This window comes from Pollicipes pollicipes, unplaced genomic scaffold (assembly GCF_011947565.3).
Source record: "Pollicipes pollicipes isolate AB1234 unplaced genomic scaffold, Ppol_2.1 Scaffold_7231;HRSCAF=8579_pilon_pilon_pilon, whole genome shotgun sequence".
NCBI classification, from domain to species: domain Eukaryota; kingdom Metazoa; phylum Arthropoda; class Thecostraca; order Pollicipedomorpha; family Pollicipedidae; genus Pollicipes; species Pollicipes pollicipes.
Genome location: NW_023597034.1, coordinates 29,673,380 through 29,696,716, shown reverse-complemented (window position 1 = coordinate 29,696,716; position 23,337 = coordinate 29,673,380). Strand labels below are relative to the sequence as shown.

Sequence of the window (23,337 nt, the reverse complement as noted above, 5' to 3'; positions counted from 1 at the left end):
ATACCATAGCCGCGCTTCCCGTCGTTGCGTCCCTAATAGGAAGATAGGTTTATTATCTTGCTAATGAGCCGCTCCGTATTGTCAGCATGACGATATCGGTTGTGCGTTTATTTACCGCAAGCAATTCCAGCAGAGGCCAACACCAGAGCTGCCCACATGATGCACAGGTTTTAAGTGCCAATGGTATGAGCAATAAAGAGGCTTTGTCGTCTAGACATGTTTATATTTTGGTGTCTCTGGCTGGTTCTGTGGTTGAATGTGGTTTTGTTTTTTGTGGTATGTCGGGTCATGTTAGTGTTTTTGGTGTTTACTGAACCCTTGGGGTTTACCGGACACTGGTGGTGCCACATGTGCCGGATGGGCTGTGGTGGTGTAATCATATTCAACATCATTGCGAATGAACCGTCGTAATATGTGTGTCTGAATGACATTGAGCATTTTGTTGGCATTGTGAAGAGCTCCTCGTGCAAGGAATCGACTGATATACCATCAGGCTGCCAGGGCTCTGGCAATCCTGGAACCTGGCTGTGGCCCGTGAAAAGATTCACGCTCGTGTGCTTTGGTACCTTCCTGCATTTTAGTCATTATACATTAAGAAGTTTGCGTTGTGTTTGAGGGGTATTTGAACAATCCATCTGCAAGGTGAGCATTCTTTAGTCCACTTTTAAAGCGATATTCAAATTGCTCCAATCTTGACTTATCAGCAGACAGGATGGGTGTACAGGTATAATAGTTGTTATGATCTGGCATGCAAATTCTGTGGATCTTTCAGATGTGGAAATGAAGAACTCATGTGGATAAATGTGGATAGCCCTTTTCTTTTTGCTCCTGTGTGTGTGGGTCACAAGTTTTTGAACTTTGAACTCTCAACTTTATGCTGCTGCACCATTTGTTTGCTGACAATCTGTGTGTCAAGTGTTGGTTTTGGCTTGTCTTGTTGTGTGGACTTGAATAATTTTTTTGTAATGATGCCAGACTGCAAAAATACATGTCCAGTGTAGCAGCAATGTGGCTGCAATGAGTTTAAGGCACATATGCTGTCAGCACAGGCTTTCAGAGTTTGGTGCAAGGTTACCATCAACTTAAGCACAAAGAAAACTAATTTTTCAAGGCATTATTTTGTTGCTTAGATAATTTCTGGCTAAAATGCTTGATAAACATTTTTCTCACAAATAGTTCAAAATCAATGTCATTCAGCCTGGCCTGAGTATGGCATGCAAGAGAGAGGTTCAGTGTTCCAATACCAGACACAGATGCCATAATGTGTCACCTGGGCAGCAGTGAGTAGTTTTTTCAGACTGGCATCTGATTAGCTGTTTGACAATAATTTGGCTACTGAAATGTGACACCTGATTAGCTATTAATTAGATTACTGATGATTCAAGTGGTAACATATTCATATTTCATACTTCGCACATCTTACAAATGCCCAGATTGGTTTCATATGGGTATGGAAGCAGACTTGCCAAACAGCTTGCTTGTGGATGAACTTGGGAGTGGCCTGGTCAAGTGTAGAAACAAGTGAAGTCTTGTTTAGCCAGGGCAGACTTGATTTCTACAAAATGTGACATGATACTAGTTGAGAATCAAGTCACTGCTATCATTTGCTTCAAGTCATATTTTCAATTCTGGGCTTTTGTGCTGGTAAAAGTGCACATTCACATTGTAAACCATCATGACTGTAATGAAGTCATTTGGATTAGATGTAAGTCTGAATCCATGCCTTTTAAGCAGTTGAAATTTAATGAAGAGGATATCATGTTGTAAATCAAGAGTTGAATGCACCTCCTGCTCTGTATGGTATGTTAGGGCAGAATTAAACAAAAGTCTGCCAAACAAGGTTGTGCTTGACTTAAGTAAAATCCTATTATGCCTTATCAAAATTATTTTTAATGGAGATTTGTGGATACCGTGGCTGCGATAGCATTCATGCCCCTAAATTAATGATTTTAGCCAGCATTTGACATGACCTGAAATATTAGAAGCCAAGTAAATCAAGGTCCTACCAAACCCCATAAGCATTAATATTAAAGCAAGAAAGATCTGATACAACCTTAGTGACATTGGTTTTATTGATTTGTAGGCTTGTAAGATTGTTCATTAAGGTTGCTCAACTATGATGTCTGAATGTGCTGATTTCACCTTTCAGTGATGAGGCTTTGAGCGAGTTGGCCCGCTTCCTGAAGGTTGAGGCCAGACAAGATGTGAAGGCTGCTGCTCTGCAGCATGTTCTTGGTATGTGATGATCATGATCCATTAACAGTGCTATTATCTGGGATGAGATCTTTACCACATTGAACAGTACAACTTGGCTTCAAATGGTGATGCGGTTTAATGTGTTTATTTCCTATGTGACAACAGTTTTATAGGGGATGGTTTGCTGTTGTGCTAAGCACATCACAAATAATGGTAGTCTTAAATCTAGAATCCATGTTTCTTGCATGAGCTCCACAGGATTATGGCGAGTTTGGATTTGTTATGACCTTCAGCTCTTACTGAAGGCCGACTCCAGATGTATCAGCGGCAAGACATATCCATGTGTATCAGTGACCAGGCATATCTCGACCCACCTGTCCATACAGACTGGTCCTGTGTCACATCTGAGGCCCGCCGTGTCTGGCGTCCTCCCTCCGCCACGGACCGCGCCTGTAGCGTTGGTCGCTGCTCGCTCGCCTGGGCGGTGGCGCCCCGCGTGACCCCCGCCCCCCCCCCCACCACAGACACCTCCTGTACCGTCGTTCCGCTTGCTCGCTCCGCCGGCGGCGCTCCACGTGACCCCTCCCCCCCCCCCCCTCCACCACAGACCCTCGTGTACCGTCGATGGCCGCTCTCTCGGCTCGGCGGCGCGCCCCGTGTAACCCCACCCCCTTCCACCACAGACCCCTCCTGTACCGTCGATGGCCGCTCGCTCGGCTCGGCGGCGGCGCCCCATGTAACCCCCCCTTCCCCACCACCCCTCCTGTACCGTCGATGGCCGCTCGCTCGGCTCGGCGGCGGCGCCCCATGTAACCCCCCCCCTTCCACCACAGACCCCTCCTGTACCGTCGATGGCCGCCCGCTCGCCTCGGCTGCGGCGCTCCACGTGACCCGCCCCTCCCCGGCAGGTCTGACCGGCTCGGACGCCGGCTGCCGGCAGCTGATGGCCGCGCCCGAACTGCTGTCGCGCCTGAAGCAGCTGATGGCCGACGAGGCGTCGGCGGCGGCCGGCCGGGACGCGAGTCTGGCGCTGCTCAGCCTGTCGGGCCGGGCGGCGGCCGCGCAGCCTCTGCTGGCGGCGCCCGGGCCCGACACGGCCGCGCTGCTGCTGCGGCTGGCGGCGCGGCCCGACGCGCACTGGCCGACCCCTGCTGCATGACGCTGTCGAACCTTAGCCGCGCGCCGGCGCCGTGCCGCGAGCTGTGGCGCCGCCTGGAGGAGGGCCCTGTCACCGTGGACGACCTGGTGACGGCCCTCTGCCAGCGCGACTACAACACGGCCGGGTGTCACCTGAACTACCTGGGGCCGCTGCTGTCCAACCTCACCCAGCTGCCCGAGGCCCGCCGGTACGGCCGCCGCCGAGCCTCGGGCGCCGACGGCACGGCGCTCGTAGCGGCGTGTGTGCTCATGTCCGGTCACGCTGACGCGCGGGTGCTGGAGTGCCCAAGGGTGCTGGGGCTTGTGCTCATGGTCCTACTTCCGCGTGTTGTCACTGCTGTTTGTTATGAACCGCCCGGTGCGCACCGAGCATGAGAAGCCATTGTCGGTCATTCAGCCCCTGTCAGCCATTCAGCCACTGTCAGTCATTCAGCCACTGTCAGCCATTGTCTGTCATTCTGTCAGCGGGTTACCTACGAACTACGATCGCGTATTATGCCAGCGCCCGACGTCGGCGCGCCCTAAAACTTCAGCCGTCATAAATGTGTCAGTGTCGCCATGCTGCCTCGCAAAGTACAGAGCTCTCCATTTGGTTGTTTCGGCGTCTGACCTTACCCGTGGAGTACAGCTTTGGCACCATTCTGTTGACAGGTACATGCTGAGCAGGGATCGAGTGCTGTTTCAGCGCGCCTGTTGCCCTTCACAGAGTACAAGGAGTCACTGGTACGGCGAGGAGGCGTCGTCGGCGCCATCAAGAACTGCTGCTTCGAAACAGGCATGTATCGTGCGGATAGAACGCGAGCCAGGCACGGCTCTGCCGCGCGAATGATGAACGGTCCGGCCAGGCGACGTTGACTGGCGTCGCCGTGCCGTTGCCGTGCTTGCCGCGTCGGAGGTGAAGGCTAACATCCACGTGTTATGATGGATGATGTATGCTGCATGTGATGTCTCGGTGGCGTTGTGCCATGCTCAATTATTTTTGTATGATTGTACGCTGCCCCTATCTCGGAGTTCGCCGCTTAACCACATCAGCAGATATATGGCTGTGTTTGGTCCGTGCCATCTGTCGGCCCGACGTCAGCGGCGACTCTGCCGCCGCAGAGAGCCACCTGTGGCTGCTGGGTGACGAGGTGGACCTGCTGCCGCGGCTGCTGCTGCCGCCGCTGACCGGCCCGGAGCCGTACGACGACGAGGACATGGAACAGCTGCCCGTCGACTTGCAGTACATGGACGAGAGCAAGACGCGGGAGCCCGACGTCGACATACGCCGCATCCTCCTCGAGGCCATGACACAGGTGCGCGTTGATGTGAAGCCACCTGACCTGACCTGACCTCACTTCACTTAATGTCACCTCACCTCACCCCACCTCACCTCATCTCATCTCATCTCATCTCATCTCATCTCATCTCATCTCATCTCATCATCTCACCTCATATCACCTCACCTCACCTCACCTCACCTCACCTCACCTCACCTCATCTCATCATCTCACCTCACTCACCACCTCACCTCACCTCACCTCACCCGAGCCGGTGCTCCGATGGCCGCCTGCCCCGGCTAGAGCTCTCCCGACGCCGGCTCTCTGGCGCCTCGGTGCACACACCGAGCGGAGGTCTCGCAGCACCCCCCCCCCCCCCCCCCTAAGAACCGTGCGGTATCGCGACGTGCGAGGCCGTGCTGGCTGGCACTGTTCCCAGAGAACGCCCGCTGGGCGGGTGTTCGTGACGTCGATGTTGGTGAGCGCCAGTGTGCATACATGTCTTGGACACCCCTGAGACCCAAGCTGAATAATTCGGGGTGAGGGACAGAAAAGCCCGGTGGGATCTCTGCTAATAGGGGAAGCATGGGAACAAGGCCGCTGAGCCGGAAAGATGGGACAGAAGTGAAACGAATAAACTGTATTCGTTTCACTTCTTCGTATAAGGAAGGTAGCAGCTCACGCTGCTCGGACGCGGACGGTGTCATGCCATCTACAATGGCCGTATCGGGCGATGAGGGAAGACTAAGGAAATACACACAGAATGACAGTGGGGCAAATGGTGGGAGAATGTTACATGTGCTCTGCAGGCGTCGCTGCTTCCTGTGCGTCGTCTCGTCCCCCTTTGTCCCGTCACGTGACGCGTTTGTTAGTTCATCGCTCTATCGCCGGGTGTGGCGTGCCGTTCACATCTGATGCATGCCGCCGGCCAGTAGCCTTATTATCACGGATTGTTGCTATGATTTTTTATTCTGACATTCTTTGCTGGCCTGTTTTCACGTTTTTTTTTTGTTAGAATTCTGCCAATATCTATCTGCTCTCCATATATGTCTGCTGTCCTTGTATCGGTGGGTTCTGTTTCCCTCCATGTTCCTTCACATACCATGCACATTTATACCCACACATTTCTCACGACTTTGCGCTGGGAAGTATGACGCCATTGAAAGCTTCCCGATGTGAACTCTTGCGCCTACAAGTGTCCAACACCGACACTTGTTTACACGCGTCATCCGCCCGGCTTGGACAGCTGCGCACGGCTGGGTACCGTCTGAACACTTGCATCCACGGTAGCACCGATCAGCGCGCGAGCCAGTCGGAGGCCCAAGCTGCACACATCGGCTCTCGGGCGCGTCCGACAACGGTGTCCTCAAAGTGTCGCGACCGAACGTGTTTTAACCGGGATTCGAACCCTGGCGCCCACGTGGGAGTCCAAGGCGCCAACCACTCGGCGACCGCGCCCCCGAGCGGTGCTGGGTGACGCGTCGCACTCACCGACGGCCTCGCTGGCAGCTGTGCGCGACGACAGACTCGCGCGAGCTGGTCAGGGCAAGGGTGCCTACCTGATCCTGCGCGAGTACCACAAGTGGGAGACAGACGAGGAGGCGTTGCGGCTCTGTGAGGAGTTGGTCAACATCCTCATCAAGTAAGGGACGCGGCAGACCACGTGGGCGCTAGTGCCAGCTCGCCAGGCGTGTGGTGATCCTGGTTTGAGTGAACGCGTCTGGATAGTACAGGGAATGTGAGCGAGTGATCGCCGCTTGGACATGCCTGGCCGTGGTGAGCGGGGTGTTTTGCGCAGTGGGCTTCAAGCTGGCGTCGGCGGAGCTGCGCCGCGCCGCTTCTGATTCGCTGTCTCTGACGGTTCTGGTGGGCCCCGTGGTGCTGCGTCTGCTTGGCTGTCTCTGACGGGTGTTCCGGTGGGCCCCGCGATGCCGCTTTTGCTTCGCTGTCTCTGACTAGTGTTCCGGTGGGCCCCGTGTTGCCCCGTCTGCTTCGCTGTCTCTGACTGGTGTTCCGGTGGACCCCGTGTTGCCCCGTCTGCTTCGCTGTCTGACGGGTGTTGCGGTGGGGCCCGTGGCGCCGGTTCTGTTTCACTGTCTCTGACGGGTGTTCCGGTGGGCCCCGTGGCGCCGCGTCTGCTTCGCTGTCTCTGACGGGTGTTCCGATGGACCCCGTGGCTCCGCGTCTGTTTCACTGTCCCTGACGGGTGTTCCGTTGGACCCCGTGTTGCCCCGTCTGCTTTGCTGTCTGACGGGTGTTCCGGTGGACCCCGTGTTTCCGCGTCTGCTTCACTGTCTGACGGGTGTTCCGTTGGACCCCGTGTTGCCTCGTATGCTTTGCTGTCTCCGACGGGTGTTCCGGTGGACCCCGTATTTCCGCGTCTGCTTCGCTGTTTCTGACAAGTGTTCCGTTGGACCCCGTGTTGCCCCGTCTGCTTTGATGTCTCTGACGGGTTTCCGGTGGACCCCGTGTTTCCGCGTCTGCTTCGCTGTCTCTGACTGGTGTTCCGTTGGACCCCGTGTTGCCCCGTCTGCTTTGATGTCTGACGGGTGTTCCGGTGGACCCCGTGTTTCCGCGTCTGTTTCGCTGTCTCTAACGGGTGTCCCGGTGGACCCCGTGGCGCGCGTCTGCTTCGCTGTCTCTGACGGGTGTTCCGGTGGACCCGGTGGCACGGATCACAAGACGCGATGCCGCGCCGCGTCGGACCGTGCCGGTCGGTCTGCGCTGGTTAAGGCAATGGCCAGCCGTGTACTAAATCTATTTGGCCCGACATCCGAGGCCCCGTCGCGATTGGGATAACGGCCCAAGGATTTGCCGCCCAATGTGACGACCTGATCACGTCGGCGTCACGGAAGGCTACTCGTCGCTTCGTCAGGGTGGCGGCAGGTTGAAAATCGGTGTCACGTCTGCAACGGGACGCAATTGTAACGTGTTCGTCCTTGTTAAAGTGAGTCTCGTATCTGAGTGCTATCAGCAGAGGACAAAGCATGCTTGGGCAGCATACCCCGGGCGTTTTTACAGCATCTATTATTGTTGTAAAGAGGTCGGGGTATTATGATTTGGTCAAGACAGATCCGTTGCATCATGTCTTGTGTAATGTCACACCAAACTGTTAACCGGGTAGCAGCGGCGGCTGGCGGCCATACCGGTGTCCGTTGGCTGTTGTTATTCCTGATCACGTGGCACATGTCTTTCTGCACAGTCCGGCATGCAAGAGGCTGGCTGGCAAATCGGCATTCAAGAGCCATTTTCTCGTGATGCATAGCAATCTGGCTTCTCAGTTTAAACTGCGTTTTCATGCAAAGGCGAAAGATTTCCCGTAATCCCCGTACTTCTTGATGATAAAAAGTGGGCTGATGCTCCAGATTCGCCACTGACAAGGCGAGAATGAACTGCAATATGATTTTCTGTGGCTGTGAAGACATGGCCTGCCGGGATTTGAGCGTACAACAGTCGTCCTAGTTTAGTGAAGGTGCAGTCAAGTGATAACGGTACATGGGACGACCAGGACCCGTCATGGTCTGGTATGCGAACGTCACTGGTTCGGCCGCCGGGCCTGCTGGTACCGCTTCAGCGCAGTCTATTGGCTGACGGTCGACGTCCTGTGGTGTTTGTGTTGCTCCGCAGCCCGTGACTGGATTGCTCTTGTGATTTGCTCGACTGATCGGCGGTCCGTGGCCGGTGTTGTCCCGTGTTCTGCTGTCATTGTCAGTGCGGCTGCCGACAGGACGGAGCCCGAGATCGGCGTGGACAACCTCAAGGCGGTGGACATCCCCAGCGACGTGGCCGCCCGGCTGGACCAGGTCACGTGACCACACAGGCCGCACGGACGCCTTCTTTTCAATATATTTACAACAACTTGGACTTGTGCTGTACATGAAAATGAAAGGCTCGGACAAACCATGAATGAAACGATTTTGATTCGTTTTCACGTGCGCCGCCGGCTGGACGCCTGCGGCGTACAGAGCCGCACCGCGGCAGACAGCAGGCGGCGGCGCGCCGCCGGCCGCTGGCGCCTCCCCCTATGTACACGGCGCGCGGCGGCCAGGCGGACGCCACACAACTCAGGGACGCGCGCGCGCGAACCGACGGTGCTTTTGGCACGGCGGGACCACAACAAACAAGAACGCGACGTCGAAAGAAGCTCTCAGATCCGGCGGCCGGGCGACGCGCTCGCGGGAGCGCGAGCGGACGCCGCGGCCCGGGCGGCGCACCAGACAGGTCGGGACCGCGCGCAGAACAAATGCAGCCGCGCAAAGCCGGTGCGGAGAACAATTGCGGTCGCGGGATGCCGGCGAGCGGACGCGATGAGAATGTTATGAACACAAAACGACACAAAATGGCTCATGAGATGCAAAAGGCATTGTCCTCAGAATAGAAGCATGCATTGTTCGCGAGCGGCATCCGAAATGTACAGCAGTCAACACTGACCTATCAACATCTCTTTATATCAAATAAATCAAATATTGTACTCTCCGTAAGGTAGTCAACAAAGAAGGAAAATATCCGATCCAATTAATTTAAATAAAACAAACACATTACGCTTACTTATAAATATTTGGACCAAATGGAATCCACAACACTGATAGGTTTCTCTCTCTCTCTCTCCCACCCTTTCACTCACGTATTCTTCGCACTCGCGACGACATCCGCGCATACGCTCGCTCGCACTGTCACGCTCTCCTCCCTATCTCTCCGTCTGCCGCGCGCGCGCACAAGTCTCAAACACTTGTATGGACACGTTTGTTTTCCACTGCCGGCGGCGGCGGCGGCAGCGGCCGGCGGGCGGACTGGCAATACTGCAGTCTGGGGCCTGCCGCGGGCCGGCTATTGCATGAAGCCGCCGTAGTCGGGTTGGTCGCCCTCTTTCTCGAACCGCTTGGCCTCCTCTTGCATGCTCTCCTTGATTTTGAGTATCGCCGCCGACTCGTTCGAGTCCTGCCGACACAGGGGGAGTTGTGAGCGGCGGACGTGCGGGCTACGAGGGTCGGCCGCACCGGCGGCGACAGGGCCCCGCGCCGCTCGCAGCGCAGCGCGCACGCCGTGACGACCAGGCAGCCAGGCCGCATCAGAGGCGCTGCAAGAGGAGTGCTGGTGAGTGTCCAGACACGTGGAGGCGGTCCGTCACCTAACCCGGGTGTGTCATGTTTGTTGGGGCGCGGCAGATCATGACGCGTGGCCGGCTCCCGGGGCAGCTGGCATACCACGCTGACGGAGGGGCCGGCGGGTCGGCTCTCGTGCTGCCGCCCTAGCCCTGCGGGCATCCGCGGCGACGGCAGGACCCCGCCCAGTCTAGGCCACGTCCTCGGCAGCGTTGTGAGGCTCCGCCAACGGCAGGAGGGTACGGGCGGCTCCCGGGTAAGAATGTGAGAAGCACTTCAACAAGGCATCAACCCGAAACTTGATCGCGAGCTATTTTAAATCAGGGGTATGCTTTTATGCCAACCAACTTTCGATTTTGTGTATTTTGTAGGCCTTGCCGGCTTTGCTACAGCCGTTGTGCCAACTTGATGGTCAAGCACCGCGCCAGTAGAAGCTGAGATAGCATGCAACGACATTCACTGCGCTCTCATACTCGGACGCTATGAAGTGCCGCCGCCGGCACGCTTCCGAAAAGTCAAACTAGTGCTCGATATTTTTACCCTCTAAACCGCGCATCCGACTGAGACCAGAACGTTCACGGCCGGGTGCGACGACACTACTGGCTTGTCGTGCCCCTTGAAGAATGCAGCTCCGTGGCCACACATCGCCGGCATTTTAAACGGCATCCTCTGCCGGCCGTTCGCGTAACTCATGTCCTCGATCGTTTGCATACGATGTCGCTCGTTGCCTCGTCGGATAATGTATTCTAAGTACTCTCACATTCAACGGGAATGAATCGGTCGCTTCACTCCCTGGATCATACCAGCGACTGAACAGCAGACGGGATCGCTTAGCGTGTCCCAGACGCATAGTTAACAGGACACGGGCAGCGGTCAAACAGGCCCCGAGTATCGGCAGGCAGGCCGGAGATAGCACTGCGCAAATGTGACCTGCGTTAACTGATAACGAGTCCACTGCAGATTCAAGGTGGTGTATCTTGAACATCAGTATACACCTCAGCGGGCTTTAAGTCTTTGTCTGGTCGTCACATGATAGCAGCGGGAAATAATTACGCCAGCAATCGATCAGGCTGAGACGATGACAAAACGTACCATTTGGCAATGCGCCCGAGGCAAATCTTGTCACTGGTTGCATGTCTGCGACCATCCCTCAGCTCTCCGATACAATGCGTGCTCTTTCTGTTGCGCTACCAGCAAGTTCCACGGGGCTTCGAGGTAGGGGCGATGCCGACGCTCGGCGCCACACGGCGGCCGCCCCCAGCGCCATCTACCGCGGAGCCTGCCCCGTCTACCGAGTCGCGCGCTCACCCGCTCCACTCTCCGGCCCCGATAAAGGCAACAACAACGCCCGTGTTGTGTATTTGATGGAAACCATTCTCGGTCAGTGAGTACCACAGTCAAAACAGCAGAGCGCAGCCGAGCACTGGAGTGGCGGGCGGCTCCCTCGTCGCGCCCGGGGCGGGCGGGGAGTTCAGGTCGTGCCCGCGGGCGGGGTGGTCGGAGGTGCCTCTCTCCTCTCGGCGCGCTCGGGGCCCGGTAAAAGCGTCCGCTCGCCGCGCCAGCCGCAGCCGGCACGAACACCGCGCGGTCCTCACCGGCCCGGCGCCACGCTGGCCGGCCGTCCGACACGTGCCCTCTCTCTCTCTCCCTCTGTCTGCGGCCGCGCGCCGGCCGACATGCAGCGTCGCGTCCGTGCGTCCCTCTCTCTCCCGGTCTCGGCATGCAGTGTCTCCGGCCGGCGCCGCTCGCCGCGTCACTCCCAGGAGCCGTGCCGCGCCGGCGACCACTGCCAGGGCCGGAGTCGCGCCGGCCGGCCGGCCGGCGAGTCCGGCTCACTCACATTGCTCTCGGGCGGTCCGGCGTAGTTGGCGATGCTGTACTCCTGCAGGGCGCCGTTGTTGCCGTCGTCGCGTGGCGTGCCCGGCCCGTTGGCCGGCGAGCTCTTCATGCCGTCCATCTCGCCGTTCATCACGGGCGGGTGCGGACCGTCCGGCATACTCGTCATCGGGTACTCCTGCCGGCCGGCACGCACACGCCGCTCACGGGCTGGTCGGGACGCGCGCGAGCGCAACGCAGGCCACGGGTGCAGCGGCCCCGTCACCATCCGATCCCCGTAACATCAGTGTCAAGCACTGGTGGCAGCTATGGTTATGGTCATGTGTTTTGTGTCAGGCATATTCACCGCACCATTGACGTCAGGAACAAAACCGTGCGCTGCGTTGTCGCCCAATGGGATGTACCGAGTTTTCGCGCCGTGAAAACGCGAACCAAGCCAAATCAGACATGGCAGAGCCCAACTGAGCAAGCCTCTCCTGGCACCACCTAGCTGCTGCCAGAATTTTGCAGCAATCTACAATTGCAATTTGCAGCAATCGGTCCCTTACAATTTTAAAGCAACCTAATGACAAAGCCGTGCCGATGTTTGGTTTCTCTGTCACCTAACTCAAATGACGTTAGTTCCTTCGACATGAGAAAATGCAACGGACGATCCACATGAGCACAAACCACCCCGACGTTCGGTTCCTTCGTAACCCGGGCCGAATCGTATCATACCCTCCACAAGGATTGACGAGGATAAATGAAGAGCTTAAAGGGAATTTTTCACATAGATATTGAAGCAAGCACTATATATGATGAAATAAGCTCACTGCTAACTCTTGGTATAGTTTATAGTAGAAACTCTGCTTTAGGCAATGCAAGTTCTGTTTAGTAGATATGCTCTTCAACACGCCATTGTTTAATTGCGGCATCGTACCTTGCAAAACATCGCTTGCGAACCAATTGACGGCCGTTATATCTGGCAACCATGCTCCCGAACGCCGAACTGAACGACTCGACAATCGTATTTTTATAAGCCTTGATCGCCGCATGGATAACGGAATGGCATGATTTTAAAGACGTTATTATGACACATTGAATGCCAGAATGACCTTGACATGGTCTCCCGAAATAGTCTGCACAGCTCGGCGGGCGTGTAGCCCAGAAACTCGAGGGCTTTAGGTCTTAATAAGGGCAGGGCTGTACGCTGCACCGAATGATCTTCAAGATGGCTATTACAGTGCAAATCCCTATACAAATGTAGAACACTCCCTTTAACTGGGGCGATGCTCGCCGGAGCCAGGCCGGATGTGGCGACGCTGACAGCCGCTGCCGGCGGGTAAGACTGATGACTGAACAGTCAGCAGGTCCATCCCGGCATATCCCACCTCCCGCTCCCCGCCAGGATGAGAGACAGGCGCCGCCGTACAGCCTCAGCAGCCCAGTGCGTCGTAAAGCCCCAGTGGCGACGACAACGCTTCTCAAAGAATTGACGCCTGCCGTTAACTGCATTGAAAGGACAGGTCTTACAGGAATTACGATAAACCGCCGAACTTCATTCACCCTGGTTTGCGCAGCTGCACAGATGTTTAACCAACGTGACGCGCGCGCCTTCCTTTACACTATCGCGTGAAAATACATCAAATGGTGCATTCGACCAAGTCAGAATAGCGGGGCGAGGTCGGCATACACAGAAGCCATGCCTGGTAATGCAGACAGGAGCAATTCAGGGCAATGGATGGCTCGTGAGAAGCTGATAACAATCTCCATATAGCGGAATGGAATCAAGAAGGCGCTGGCAGCGCAGAGTTAGATCCCGCAACACCGACACTAAATAGCACCGGGTGGGTTGGAGCCAAGTCGGCAGGGTAAAGATCTTCGCCGCACAATGACAGGGGTGTCAGTCGCCCACGCCGCTTACGCCCATGCAAAACGACGAAACTGATATGTTCATGCGATATGTAGGCGAAGCAATGATGCGGGCAACGTTCTTAAACCCGCTTCTGCCCTGTTTTGCGAGACAAGCTATAGCAATGGTAACACGCGTGAGATATGTGGGTGCATGCATTATGGCCAGAGAACGAGCGGTTGTGTTGAACATGGCAAGGAATCCACTCTGCAATTGTGCAAGCAGCAAATAATTACAATATCCGAACCAATTTCGCGTTCATAGTTCAGTGATTTTCAAAAAGCATCAGTATGAGCGCTCTCGATTTTCAGTAATTCTATCTGAAAGACATGAAACATTTTGCCAGGGATGCCGTCCACGATTTTGGATCGCCACATTTATATCTCGTTCAAAGGAACGAAAATAAATCAATTAGATGACTCAGCTGGAGTTTGTAACAGTACTTCGATCCTTCAGATATTACTGTCAGCATGAAACGCTATCTGCAGAAGAAAAACTGGCATGTTTCGACTTCCATCGTTGCACATCTCCCCTGACATTACTCAGTTTTCATGGGAAAACCTGCCCATCATTCCCTTAACTATGCGCGCTGCAATCAGAAACCAGCACTAAACTGGGACCCCAACATTGCCCACCAAATTTCCCGGACAGAACGGGTGGTATCTTGTCGCTTTGATCGGCGTACATCCAGTGTCCACAGATTTCCACGCCATTTTGGCATTAAGGTTGGGGATCATAATGACGTCTGCGCAGTCAACCCCTCCACAGACCGATGGCCCTGCCGCACATATCATTCGCTCATCTATCACGGGGCCCGATCACCAATCCGGAGGCACGTTATTCCGCGCGCACGTGCACGGCCCGTTTCTGCTCCAGCCTCCTGACCATACTCCGGGCCCCACACCATTACAAAGATCCAACCACAGAAGATATGTAAGAGACGGAGCTTTGGGCTTACACAGTGACAAAACATCTTGCCACGCGTGATGTTTCCCGTCATTCGGCTTTTGGCTCAATAGTTTCTCAAGCTCTTACGGCGGTATCCCATAATCAAAGTGGGATAGGTATTCCTAATCGTCTGAAATGGTACGCTGGTGCGTATATCATTTAATAAATGCTTCACTCATTAACGGATGCTCGTAGAACAGCGCAACAAAAACTTATAACCCCAAATCTGCACCTTTTTATGCTGCACACTACGGCTGAAGGCAGGGCAGGATTTCAGTAAAGGGAACGACATGCAAATCGTGACCAGAACCATTCTTGGAGATACATTTTTGCGCGCGCGTTTTTACACAAAATCGGGTAACTTCTGATGCTTTTCGGATACGTTCTATGCCACGTCACTTCGATGCGTTATTTCTCATTTTTCCCTAGATATCTGAGCTAAAAAGCTTTCCACACCAAAGCCGAATTGGTGGCCAGTTTTAAGTACTCCAATCACAAGGCAGATCTCATTCCCATAAAAATTATCACGTAAGCTACATGTTATCGATTGCCGAACGTTAAACCGTGAAATCTGAATAAATCAAACCGTTTCGGTCTGGAACGCGTTTCTTAATTCACCACACAAACCGATGCAAACCACAGCGGGGTTGAACAGTGTCTCTCAGCCGGACGAGATGAACGAGGAGCATTTATCCTCTGTTGAACACCGTGGCCCAGTCGTAAAAATGGCATCATCGTGCCGTTTGCGGTGTCCAGCACTTCGATCGCGTGACGGTTCTGGACAGTTGCATACCGTAAGTGGGAGAGATATCAATTACCCAACCGTCAGCGTCTTTGCACCCGGTGATGCTTCGCGTCGGCATCGTCGCCGGTGACAGCGACAGTCTGAGGACGTGGCGTGAGCCGGGGGTAGGCCGGAACCGTTCGCAAGAGCCCGGCACGGACGACGGCAGCGGTCCGCGCCGTCCGTACCTCGGCACACCCACACCGGCGCGCGCCGGCCGCGTACTCACGCCGTGCATGGAGGGCGCGCCGCCGGGCACGGGCTTCATCATGCCGTACATGGGGTCGCCGGCCGGGCCGTGGTCTTGTGGGCTGGGCATGATGGGCGTGCCGGGCCCGGGCGGTACCCCCGGCGGCACCTGCGCAGCGGGGGCGGGGGGAGCCGTCAGCCAGCGCACCACCACCACAGCGGCGGCCACGCAGCCGACCAACACACATCGGCCGGCTCATGCCACGCAAACCACGCGTAACCGCACGCGCTGCACACGTGGTAACGGCATCGTACGCGGGACTGTGGCGCGAACAACGCCGCGGAGGCTGCAACGGACCTTCGTTCAAGCATGACTGACATGACATATGATATGATGACACATGACATGACATGATATGACATGACATATCAGGGAAACATGTACCCTAGAAGGCTACGCTCATTGTGTGCCTCCCCGCCTCCCTTTTTCATGCCGCGTTTTGCTCGGCTGCAGTACCGCGTCTTTACACAAGCGCACACCGCCCATATAACCGGCACCGATACCGCCCTCCGCACGCGCCACGCATCGGCACACCTGGCGGCGGACGGCCGGGCGGGCGGCACTGGACAACCGCCGCCGGCCGAAGCGGCGCGGCGAGCGGGCCGGTACTCACCGACGAGCCGTGCGGCCAGTGGGGGTCTGTGGGGCGCGCCGGGACCAGCCATCGACATCGGCACCTGGCCGGGGCCCGGCCCCAGCGCGTTCGGTGGCGGGCCCCGCATGCCCGGCGGACCGTACGCCTGCATGCCCGGACCCATCGGACCCATGCCCGGGCCCATCGGGCCCCGCGGGCCCACCATGCGAGGTCCCATACCCGGTGGACCTCCTGAAACAGAGGCGGTGTCAGCGCGCTGGCGATGGTAGCGACGAGCTCGCGCCGAAAGGCGCATGGTTTTCAGCCAGTGTTACAGCAACGTTCGACGAAGTTTGAGTCTGGATGTACCCGCAGCTGGCGTAACACCGGCAGCACCGACGGAGAATACGGAGACGGGCACAGATAAGTGGGAGACGGACACAGATATGTGGGACTTATCGAGGTGCAGGCTGCCATTCAGTGCCACAAATGGGTGCCACAAATACCACTACGTGCATGGTACAAAAAGACCAAATCTCGAAAAGACAGGGTGTGCAAATACAAGGACACAACGGCAAAAAAGCTATTAGGAAAAGGCCGGCAAAATGGAGCAAGAGGGAACAAATTGCGCAAAGAAAATGCTCAGCAAAGCTATTTAAGCAGCACAACACTGCAAGTCACGCCAAAAATGTGAAAGGCGAACTTGTTAATCGGAGCCAAATAACCAGCGTCAAAACATGGCGCGGACCAAACGGTCCACACCGGATGCGTGGGACCGACCCGAACCACCCGCTCGAAGCCGTCTCAAACGCCCCGCACGTCTACGCCCAGACATCGCTGGTGTCCAAACCACTCTAGCTCGTGAAGCGGGCGGGAGGGGGATGTGGAAGCGTTCCCACAGTGTCGCAAGCTAGCCGGAAGCGTGCTCTGCGTGAATAGCTGCCCGGAGCCGGTCAGGACGGGAGTGCCAGCGCCCGTGCCCTGTTCGGTACCGGTGGGCGGGCCACGCGACACCCCCGCCCGTGGTGGCGACGACTCGGGGCTTTTTGGCGGTGTAACTGTCCGGCTGGATGTTGCCCGCATCTAGCGCGTTACGTGGAGAAGCCGGGCCGGCCCCGCGTACCGAACAGGACCCGGGTCAGCCGGACAGGGGCGGCTGGCGGACGCCCGGCTCGCCACACGGCGTTACGAGGCACACAGACGGACAAACGCACACACACCCACACACAGGCAGGCGCGGGGCAGGGGGACGGCGGCGAGCCAGCGCCAACTCCAGCCTACCTTGCCAACCTAAATACTCGCCGTCTCCGCCTACGGACAGAGGGGAAGCACGCATTAAAGTCAGCCGGGCACGGGCGTCCACAGGCGCGGCGGGCGACCGTCTGACCGGCCGGCACACAGTCCTGCCCGCTCCCTCCCCGGCCCCGGCCCCGCGCGCCCCGGCCGCCCACGCTCACCTGGCCGCGTCGGGTCCATACTGGAGGGCATCATCGGCTGGCCCGGCGGCTGAAAGGAGAGCGGCGGCGTCAGTCTTACGGTGTCACACTTACGGCGACACACGCTGGCGGCGCGGGGCGGCGGCGATGCGTGGCGCACATGTGGCGAGTACGGCGCCGGGACCATCGGCACCGCTGACTGACACACCGCCACAGACACCGCTGGGCACCGTTGGTCGGCAAGGCCCACGTGAAGCCTGCACCGGGCCGGATGGCGACACTGAGCCGTCGGCTAAACAACCAAGACGAGGCGCGACGCATCGGCGGGCAAACGGAAATGCTACGGCGGTCGTGCGGCCCAGTCCGGCCGAGCCCCGGAGCACGAGGCCTCGCCTACGAGCCGCGCGCCGTCGCACCACTCACCCCGTTAAACTCCGCCATGTTGCCGGGCATTCTCACACCCGGCCGGGGCCCGCCAGGAAACCGAGGAGACATGTACTGCAAGCACACGGAAACGGCCGTCATCGATACGGTCACCCTGCCGGCCGCAGCAACACACAGGACACACACATACACACAAACACACAAGGCGGTGCCTCGCTTTCCGCCAGCGGAATGTCAAGAGCTGACCAGTCGCTTGGCGAGTCTTCCCAGATTGGACAACGTGGCTGGCGACGGCAGGCCGTGGCAGATCCCGACTAACCCAGCTGACGCAACGGCGAGACCGGCAACTGTGGCCGAACCGCGACAGCTGCCGTGGCGGCTGCTGCAAACGATCTCTTATCCTGATGCAACACTGCCGTCCATAGGCAAAAAGGCGAAGTGCAATTTACCCTGATGGTGTGCAAGCCTTCTGCCTTTAGACGGCGTACAAGTTGGCAGCCATGTACCAGGAGCCCCAAAATATCCCAGGACTCCATTTACAGGGAACCCTGTGACATTCTACATATACCGTAGGTATCCTAGCACATTTCTATTAGTTGAAACTTAGTTGGTAGGCATGGATCAATATGAGTACTTGCGTCTCCGAACTTTTCCAGTAAATTCGAAGCATCGCAATGCACAACTGCATCACTTATCTAGCCAACCCACCGCTCTCTTCTCTTTCAGTACACCCCCTACCGACTCACGTCCCCCCCCCCCCCCCCATAACCTCTGCGATGCCCAGCGATGACCCGGCACCGCCGTCGTGCCATCCGCGTCCGACCGGCGTCGGCGGCGTCGGGCGGCCGCCTCCGGCCGGCCGGCCGGCCAGCCACGCCGCTGGCGCCGGAGCCGGAGCCGTACCTGTGACGCGATCATGGTGCCGTGCGGCACCGGCTGGCCGGGCGGCGCGTGCGGTGACGACTGTGACGACGGGTGAGACTGCGGCGACGGCCGCATGTTGGAGTTCTGCAACAGCGACGCACAAGTACGGCGCGTCAGGAGACGCACGAGGCGGCCGGCACAAGAGCTCGTCGCCAGCGTCGCCGGAGCGGGGTGTGTGCGGTAACAAACGCCGCTTCACAGGGCGCCCCGCTGTCTGCCGCTCGCAGCGGTCATCAGCTGGCTGATTAGGCTGGTGCATGGCTGCCCCTCCCCAGGCGGAACCGCTGTGGTGTTAATTGTTACAGCCCCAGCCCCGTGCAACGATGATGCGCGTGGTGGTTCCTACAACACGCAAGCACCTGCGCCATCTATGCACCGACAGCCCAACTAACAACACCGAGAGCGCCGTGGCGCACCTCTGCCGCCTACCGGCCGGGCGGAGAAGCAAATTACCTATCGACGACGGCGCGGCCGGCCGTTCCGCGGCATCAGTGAACGCCTACTACGATTGACGACCTCGCGAGTACGCGCGGTCAGCGGGCCGGCCGGCCGGCGCGCCCCGGCCGGCGCCGCGGCGGGCCCAGCCGGGCACCGGCCGCACTCACCGGGAAGAAACCGGGAGGCATGGCACCCTGCAGCTCGCCGGGCGGCATCTGACCCAGTGGCGACGGCGCCGCGCCCGCGCTCTGCAACACACGCACACGCGCCTGTCACAGACGGCAGGCTGGCCACGCTGCAGCTGAGCCTGTCCGGAATACGGGGACAGACGTGCAACGATCATCCAAACAGTCAAATGCAAGCACACAAACCGACTGCCCCAGGGATGATCGGACCTCCACCGTCGTGCAGCACCGCCATACACGCCGTCATCTCTCGGCAACTTGAACACGCAGGCCGACGCCATGCTGCATCACCGATGTACGACACACCGTCCACAAGCCGCAAAACCAAACATCAAACAACCACCCTCAACACGCCGCAACATATATTCACTGGCTCTGGCGCCATGCAGAGCACTGTTGCATGGTGCTCTAAAGGCAGAGAAAGTTGCTCCAATCTACCGGCGTGAAGCGTCGCCACAGCCTGCATATTGCGTAGAAGAAATAGCGATCCTCCAAACGAGCTGGCCAGTTCATTTTGGCACTCGACTTACAAATCCCAGAAAGGGTACTCTACACCATGGTGTCCCGCCACCAAGTCAGCATGGGTTCTCCGCACGTCGGCGCCGCTGGCGGAGGTGCCCAGCAAGACATATGTCCGGCGTAACGCCGCGCCGGCCTGACAGGAGGCGCCTCGTCCCACCCCACCCCGGCTCGGGCCGCGGGTCGATCTGGAGCCGTACCGTGGGCCGGACCCCGCCGATGCGACCCGGACTAATCCTGCCCGGAATAGACCGGAGTCGGGGCATCTCCAACAGCGGAGGACCCGGACAACAGCATCAGGGGAGGTACGGGACATACCCCCTCAGCGCCGACGTGGACCGACTCTGCCGGCCGTCAGCGGAGGAGCCGGACAACAGCATCAGGGGAGGTACGGGACATACTCCCTCAGCGCCGGCGTGGACCGACTCTGCCGGCCATCAGCGGAGGAGCCGGACAACAGCACCAGGGGAAGTACGGGACATACCCCCCTCAGCGCCGGCGTGGACCGACTCTGCCGGCCATCAACGGAGGAGCAGGACAACAGCATCAGGGGAGGTACGGGACATATCTCGTCAGCGCCGAAGTGGACTAACTTTGCCAATCATATATATCCCATAGACCCAGAAATGTCGAGCTTCTTCTGATCGGCGCTGTAATGCTTTCGCCAACAAATTTTGTAAGCAAGGAGGGCCCTCAGTTCTAATACTTCGGACACTATGCACGGCATTTTTGGCAGTGCAGCAATCTGCTTTCACGGCGCTGCAAATCAAGTCCATATCGACTAGCAACTAACATCACCAAGATTTCGCTTCGACGGCAAAGAGCATTTCTCTTATATCCTGACGTGAGCATGGAAACGTCTTCCTCGACTTCCATCAGCCTTTTGAAGTGTCAAACCACATCTAATGTGCATGTGGGTACAAAAGTTTTCCCCCCACACACCCATGCCAAAACGTACAGAAAGATGGAAAGTTGCTGTGACACATCGGGGCACATCGCGACCATTGGCGTTGCCGTGGCGACGCGCTGCCACCGCTCCCCTGTTCTGCTGGCCACCTGGAGCCGCGCGCCTGCAGCTGCCTGCCAGCGGCCGCCAGCCCACCGGGCCGGCCAGCCCGCCACCGGCCGGCGGGGTCGAGCCCGGCCGGCCCGTGCACCGGTCCAGCCAGGCTCGCAGCCGGAGCCGGAGCCGGAGACGGCGGCGGAGGCGGAGGCGGAGGCGGCCACGCGCCGGTCCGTCGCTGCAGCCCGGCCTCACCCGAGCGCTGCAAGCCGGGCATGCCGAGGCGAATTGTCCCCCCCCCCTGCCCGAGTCGGGAAATAGGGGACGGGACGGGACGGGACGGGACAGGACAGGACAGGACAGGACAGGACAGGACAGGACAGGACAGGACAGGACAGGACAGGACAGGACAGGACAGGACAGGACAGGACAGGACAGGACAGGACAGGACAGGACAGGACAGGACAGGACAGGACAGGACAGGACAGGACAGGACAGGACAGGACAGGACAGGACAGGACAGGACAGGACAGGACAGGACAGGACAGGACAGGACAGGACAGGACAGGACAGGACAGGACAGGACAGGACAGGACAGGACAGGACAGGACAGGCATGGAATGACAATACATGACAGGACATATGACAGCACAGCGCAGGACCGGACAGCTCGGGCCAGACAAGACGGGACAGTCGCGGGCGTGCCGCACCCTCCGTCGTCACGTGACGTGCGTGCAGCTCAGTTGTTTGTCCATCCGACCGGCCGGCCGCCCGGCGCGTGACGTCACGGGTACCGGTACACATCGATTCCGCGGCGCGCGCGCCACGCCCGGCCCGAGGCGCCACGTGCCGGCCTGGGGCCGGGTCGCGAGGCGGCACGCACAGCCGCGCCCACCTCATGAGCGCCCCCCCCCCCCCCCCCCAAGACGCTATTGATCGGGGAGGAGGCGGAGGGCAGTCGCCGGCGGTCGGGCGGTGGCGGTCGCGCTCCCGCCGCGCGCCGCGCGCCGCGCCGGCCTTATTGACGTGCACAGGTCGATAGTGATGGGTCGGCCTCAGCGGCGGCGACCGCGGCGCCCGGTCACACGCGCGCCCCGCCGACGTGCTCACACACACACACACACACACACACCTGTTGCAGGGCTGCTCAGGGGCGAACCAACGCGTACCGCCCGCCCCCGGCCACCGGCCGCACGGTGCAGCCCCGGCCGCCGAGCACGAGGTTCCGTGTGTGCCGGCGTCCCCCTCCCCTCGACCTCTCGCCCCCGCCCGTGACTGCAGGGAGATGAGCGGCGAGAGGCGGTCCGCCGCGTCGCCCCTCCCGCCGCAGCTCGGGTGTTGACCCACTGCGCGCGTGGACGGAGAGCGGATGGCGCCGATCGCCGCTGGCCGGCTCCCTTGCGCCATCTATCCCGTCCAGCTGCTCCCGGCCACGACAAAGACGCCACGCTGGACAGATAGCGTTGCAACGTCGCCGTCGCGCTGGCCGCTCCGCCACGCCGGGACGCCGCCGATTTAAATGGTACCAAGCCCGCCCGCCAGCAATACACGTGCAGTTTGTTAAATTTGACAGCGTTTTAAGTTGGTGGGGTCCAGCATGTGCGAGGGAAACGGAGCCGTGAAACGGATTTCCGTCGCTCATGGAGAGACGAAGAGTGCTCTGCGCTGTTGTGTCACGGTGTACCTACAGCACCACGCCAACCGTACCCTGGGCAAATCCCGATCAGCCGGGCCCAACGCAAATCTACCATTCCCACCGCACGCGATTCTCGTCCCTACCGGATTACATTGCCAGCCCCGCATCCAGGCTTTGTCCCGATCAATACGGTCGAGAATAGCTTGCGTTGGCCTCCCCAAGTCTCGGCAGCATTATTGATTTTCCAGGCTGTTCCCTATCCGGTTGTGACCACTGCCATAAAATCATAGCTTCAAAATGTACAGCGAAGCCTCTGACATCTCTACGCTCATACCAACGAATACAGTTTACATTCAACCGTCCCCAAGATTGAAAAGCACGAGCGTTACGGATAACAATTCAGTTTACGCCAACTTTTCAAGCCACCAATATGCGCAACATACGGCGCAGTCGCCAAATAGGAGTCAAAACATAGCAATGATGGGGCTGGCAGCAGGATCAGGAACATGGCCTAGCCAGGATATTCGAACACCCATAGAAGCCTGTTTTCTGGGTAAGCCATTTTTCAACAAACAGCCCATCACATCCAAGGTTACAGCATAGCGCCGTGAAAATAACGCTCCACCAAGACATCGTTCATAGTCCGCAAACGTGCCGACAAATTTGACGTCATCGAAGGCTCGGTTGCAGACTTCCAGACTAGTGTCAGTCATCCGCACCTTCCCTGCGTCGTTTCGACGGTCAGGCGGGCCATTTTGCTGGGCCGTCATTCACCACCGAGCGAGCGCCAGTCACGGACCCCCCCACCGCTGCC

The 23,337-nt window shown here is 58.2% G+C and overlaps 2 protein-coding genes across 2 annotated transcripts in view; one reads left to right on the top strand and one right to left on the bottom strand.

The window, feature by feature from the left end:
* Positions 1-626: 626 nt before the first annotated feature.
* LOC119110720 (protein HGH1 homolog) lies at positions 627-8,477 on the top strand. The gene is given in 10 exon segments (XM_037234640.1): positions 627-642; positions 2,150-2,235; positions 3,105-3,326; positions 3,329-3,542; positions 4,006-4,046; positions 4,049-4,129; positions 4,456-4,649; positions 6,123-6,156; positions 6,159-6,255; positions 8,341-8,477. Coding segments are annotated over 8 exon segments (933 nt in total). The 5' UTR covers positions 627-642; positions 2,150-2,235; positions 3,105-3,139; the 3' UTR covers positions 8,426-8,477.
* An 893-nt stretch (positions 8,478-9,370) lies between these two features.
* The window catches only part of LOC119110719 (single-stranded DNA-binding protein 3-like), a 28,961-nt gene continuing 14,994 nt past the window's right edge, over positions 9,371-23,337 (bottom strand). The window contains 10 exon segments of the mRNA XM_037234639.1: positions 9,371-9,551; positions 11,556-11,729; positions 15,404-15,532; positions 16,038-16,058; positions 16,060-16,250; positions 17,280-17,309; positions 17,456-17,504; positions 17,858-17,932; positions 18,722-18,826; positions 19,348-19,428. Of these exon segments, the coding sequence (XP_037090534.1) occupies positions 9,441-9,551; positions 11,556-11,729; positions 15,404-15,532; positions 16,038-16,058; positions 16,060-16,250; positions 17,280-17,309; positions 17,456-17,504; positions 17,858-17,932; positions 18,722-18,826; positions 19,348-19,428 (966 nt within the window). The 3' untranslated portion in view covers positions 9,371-9,440.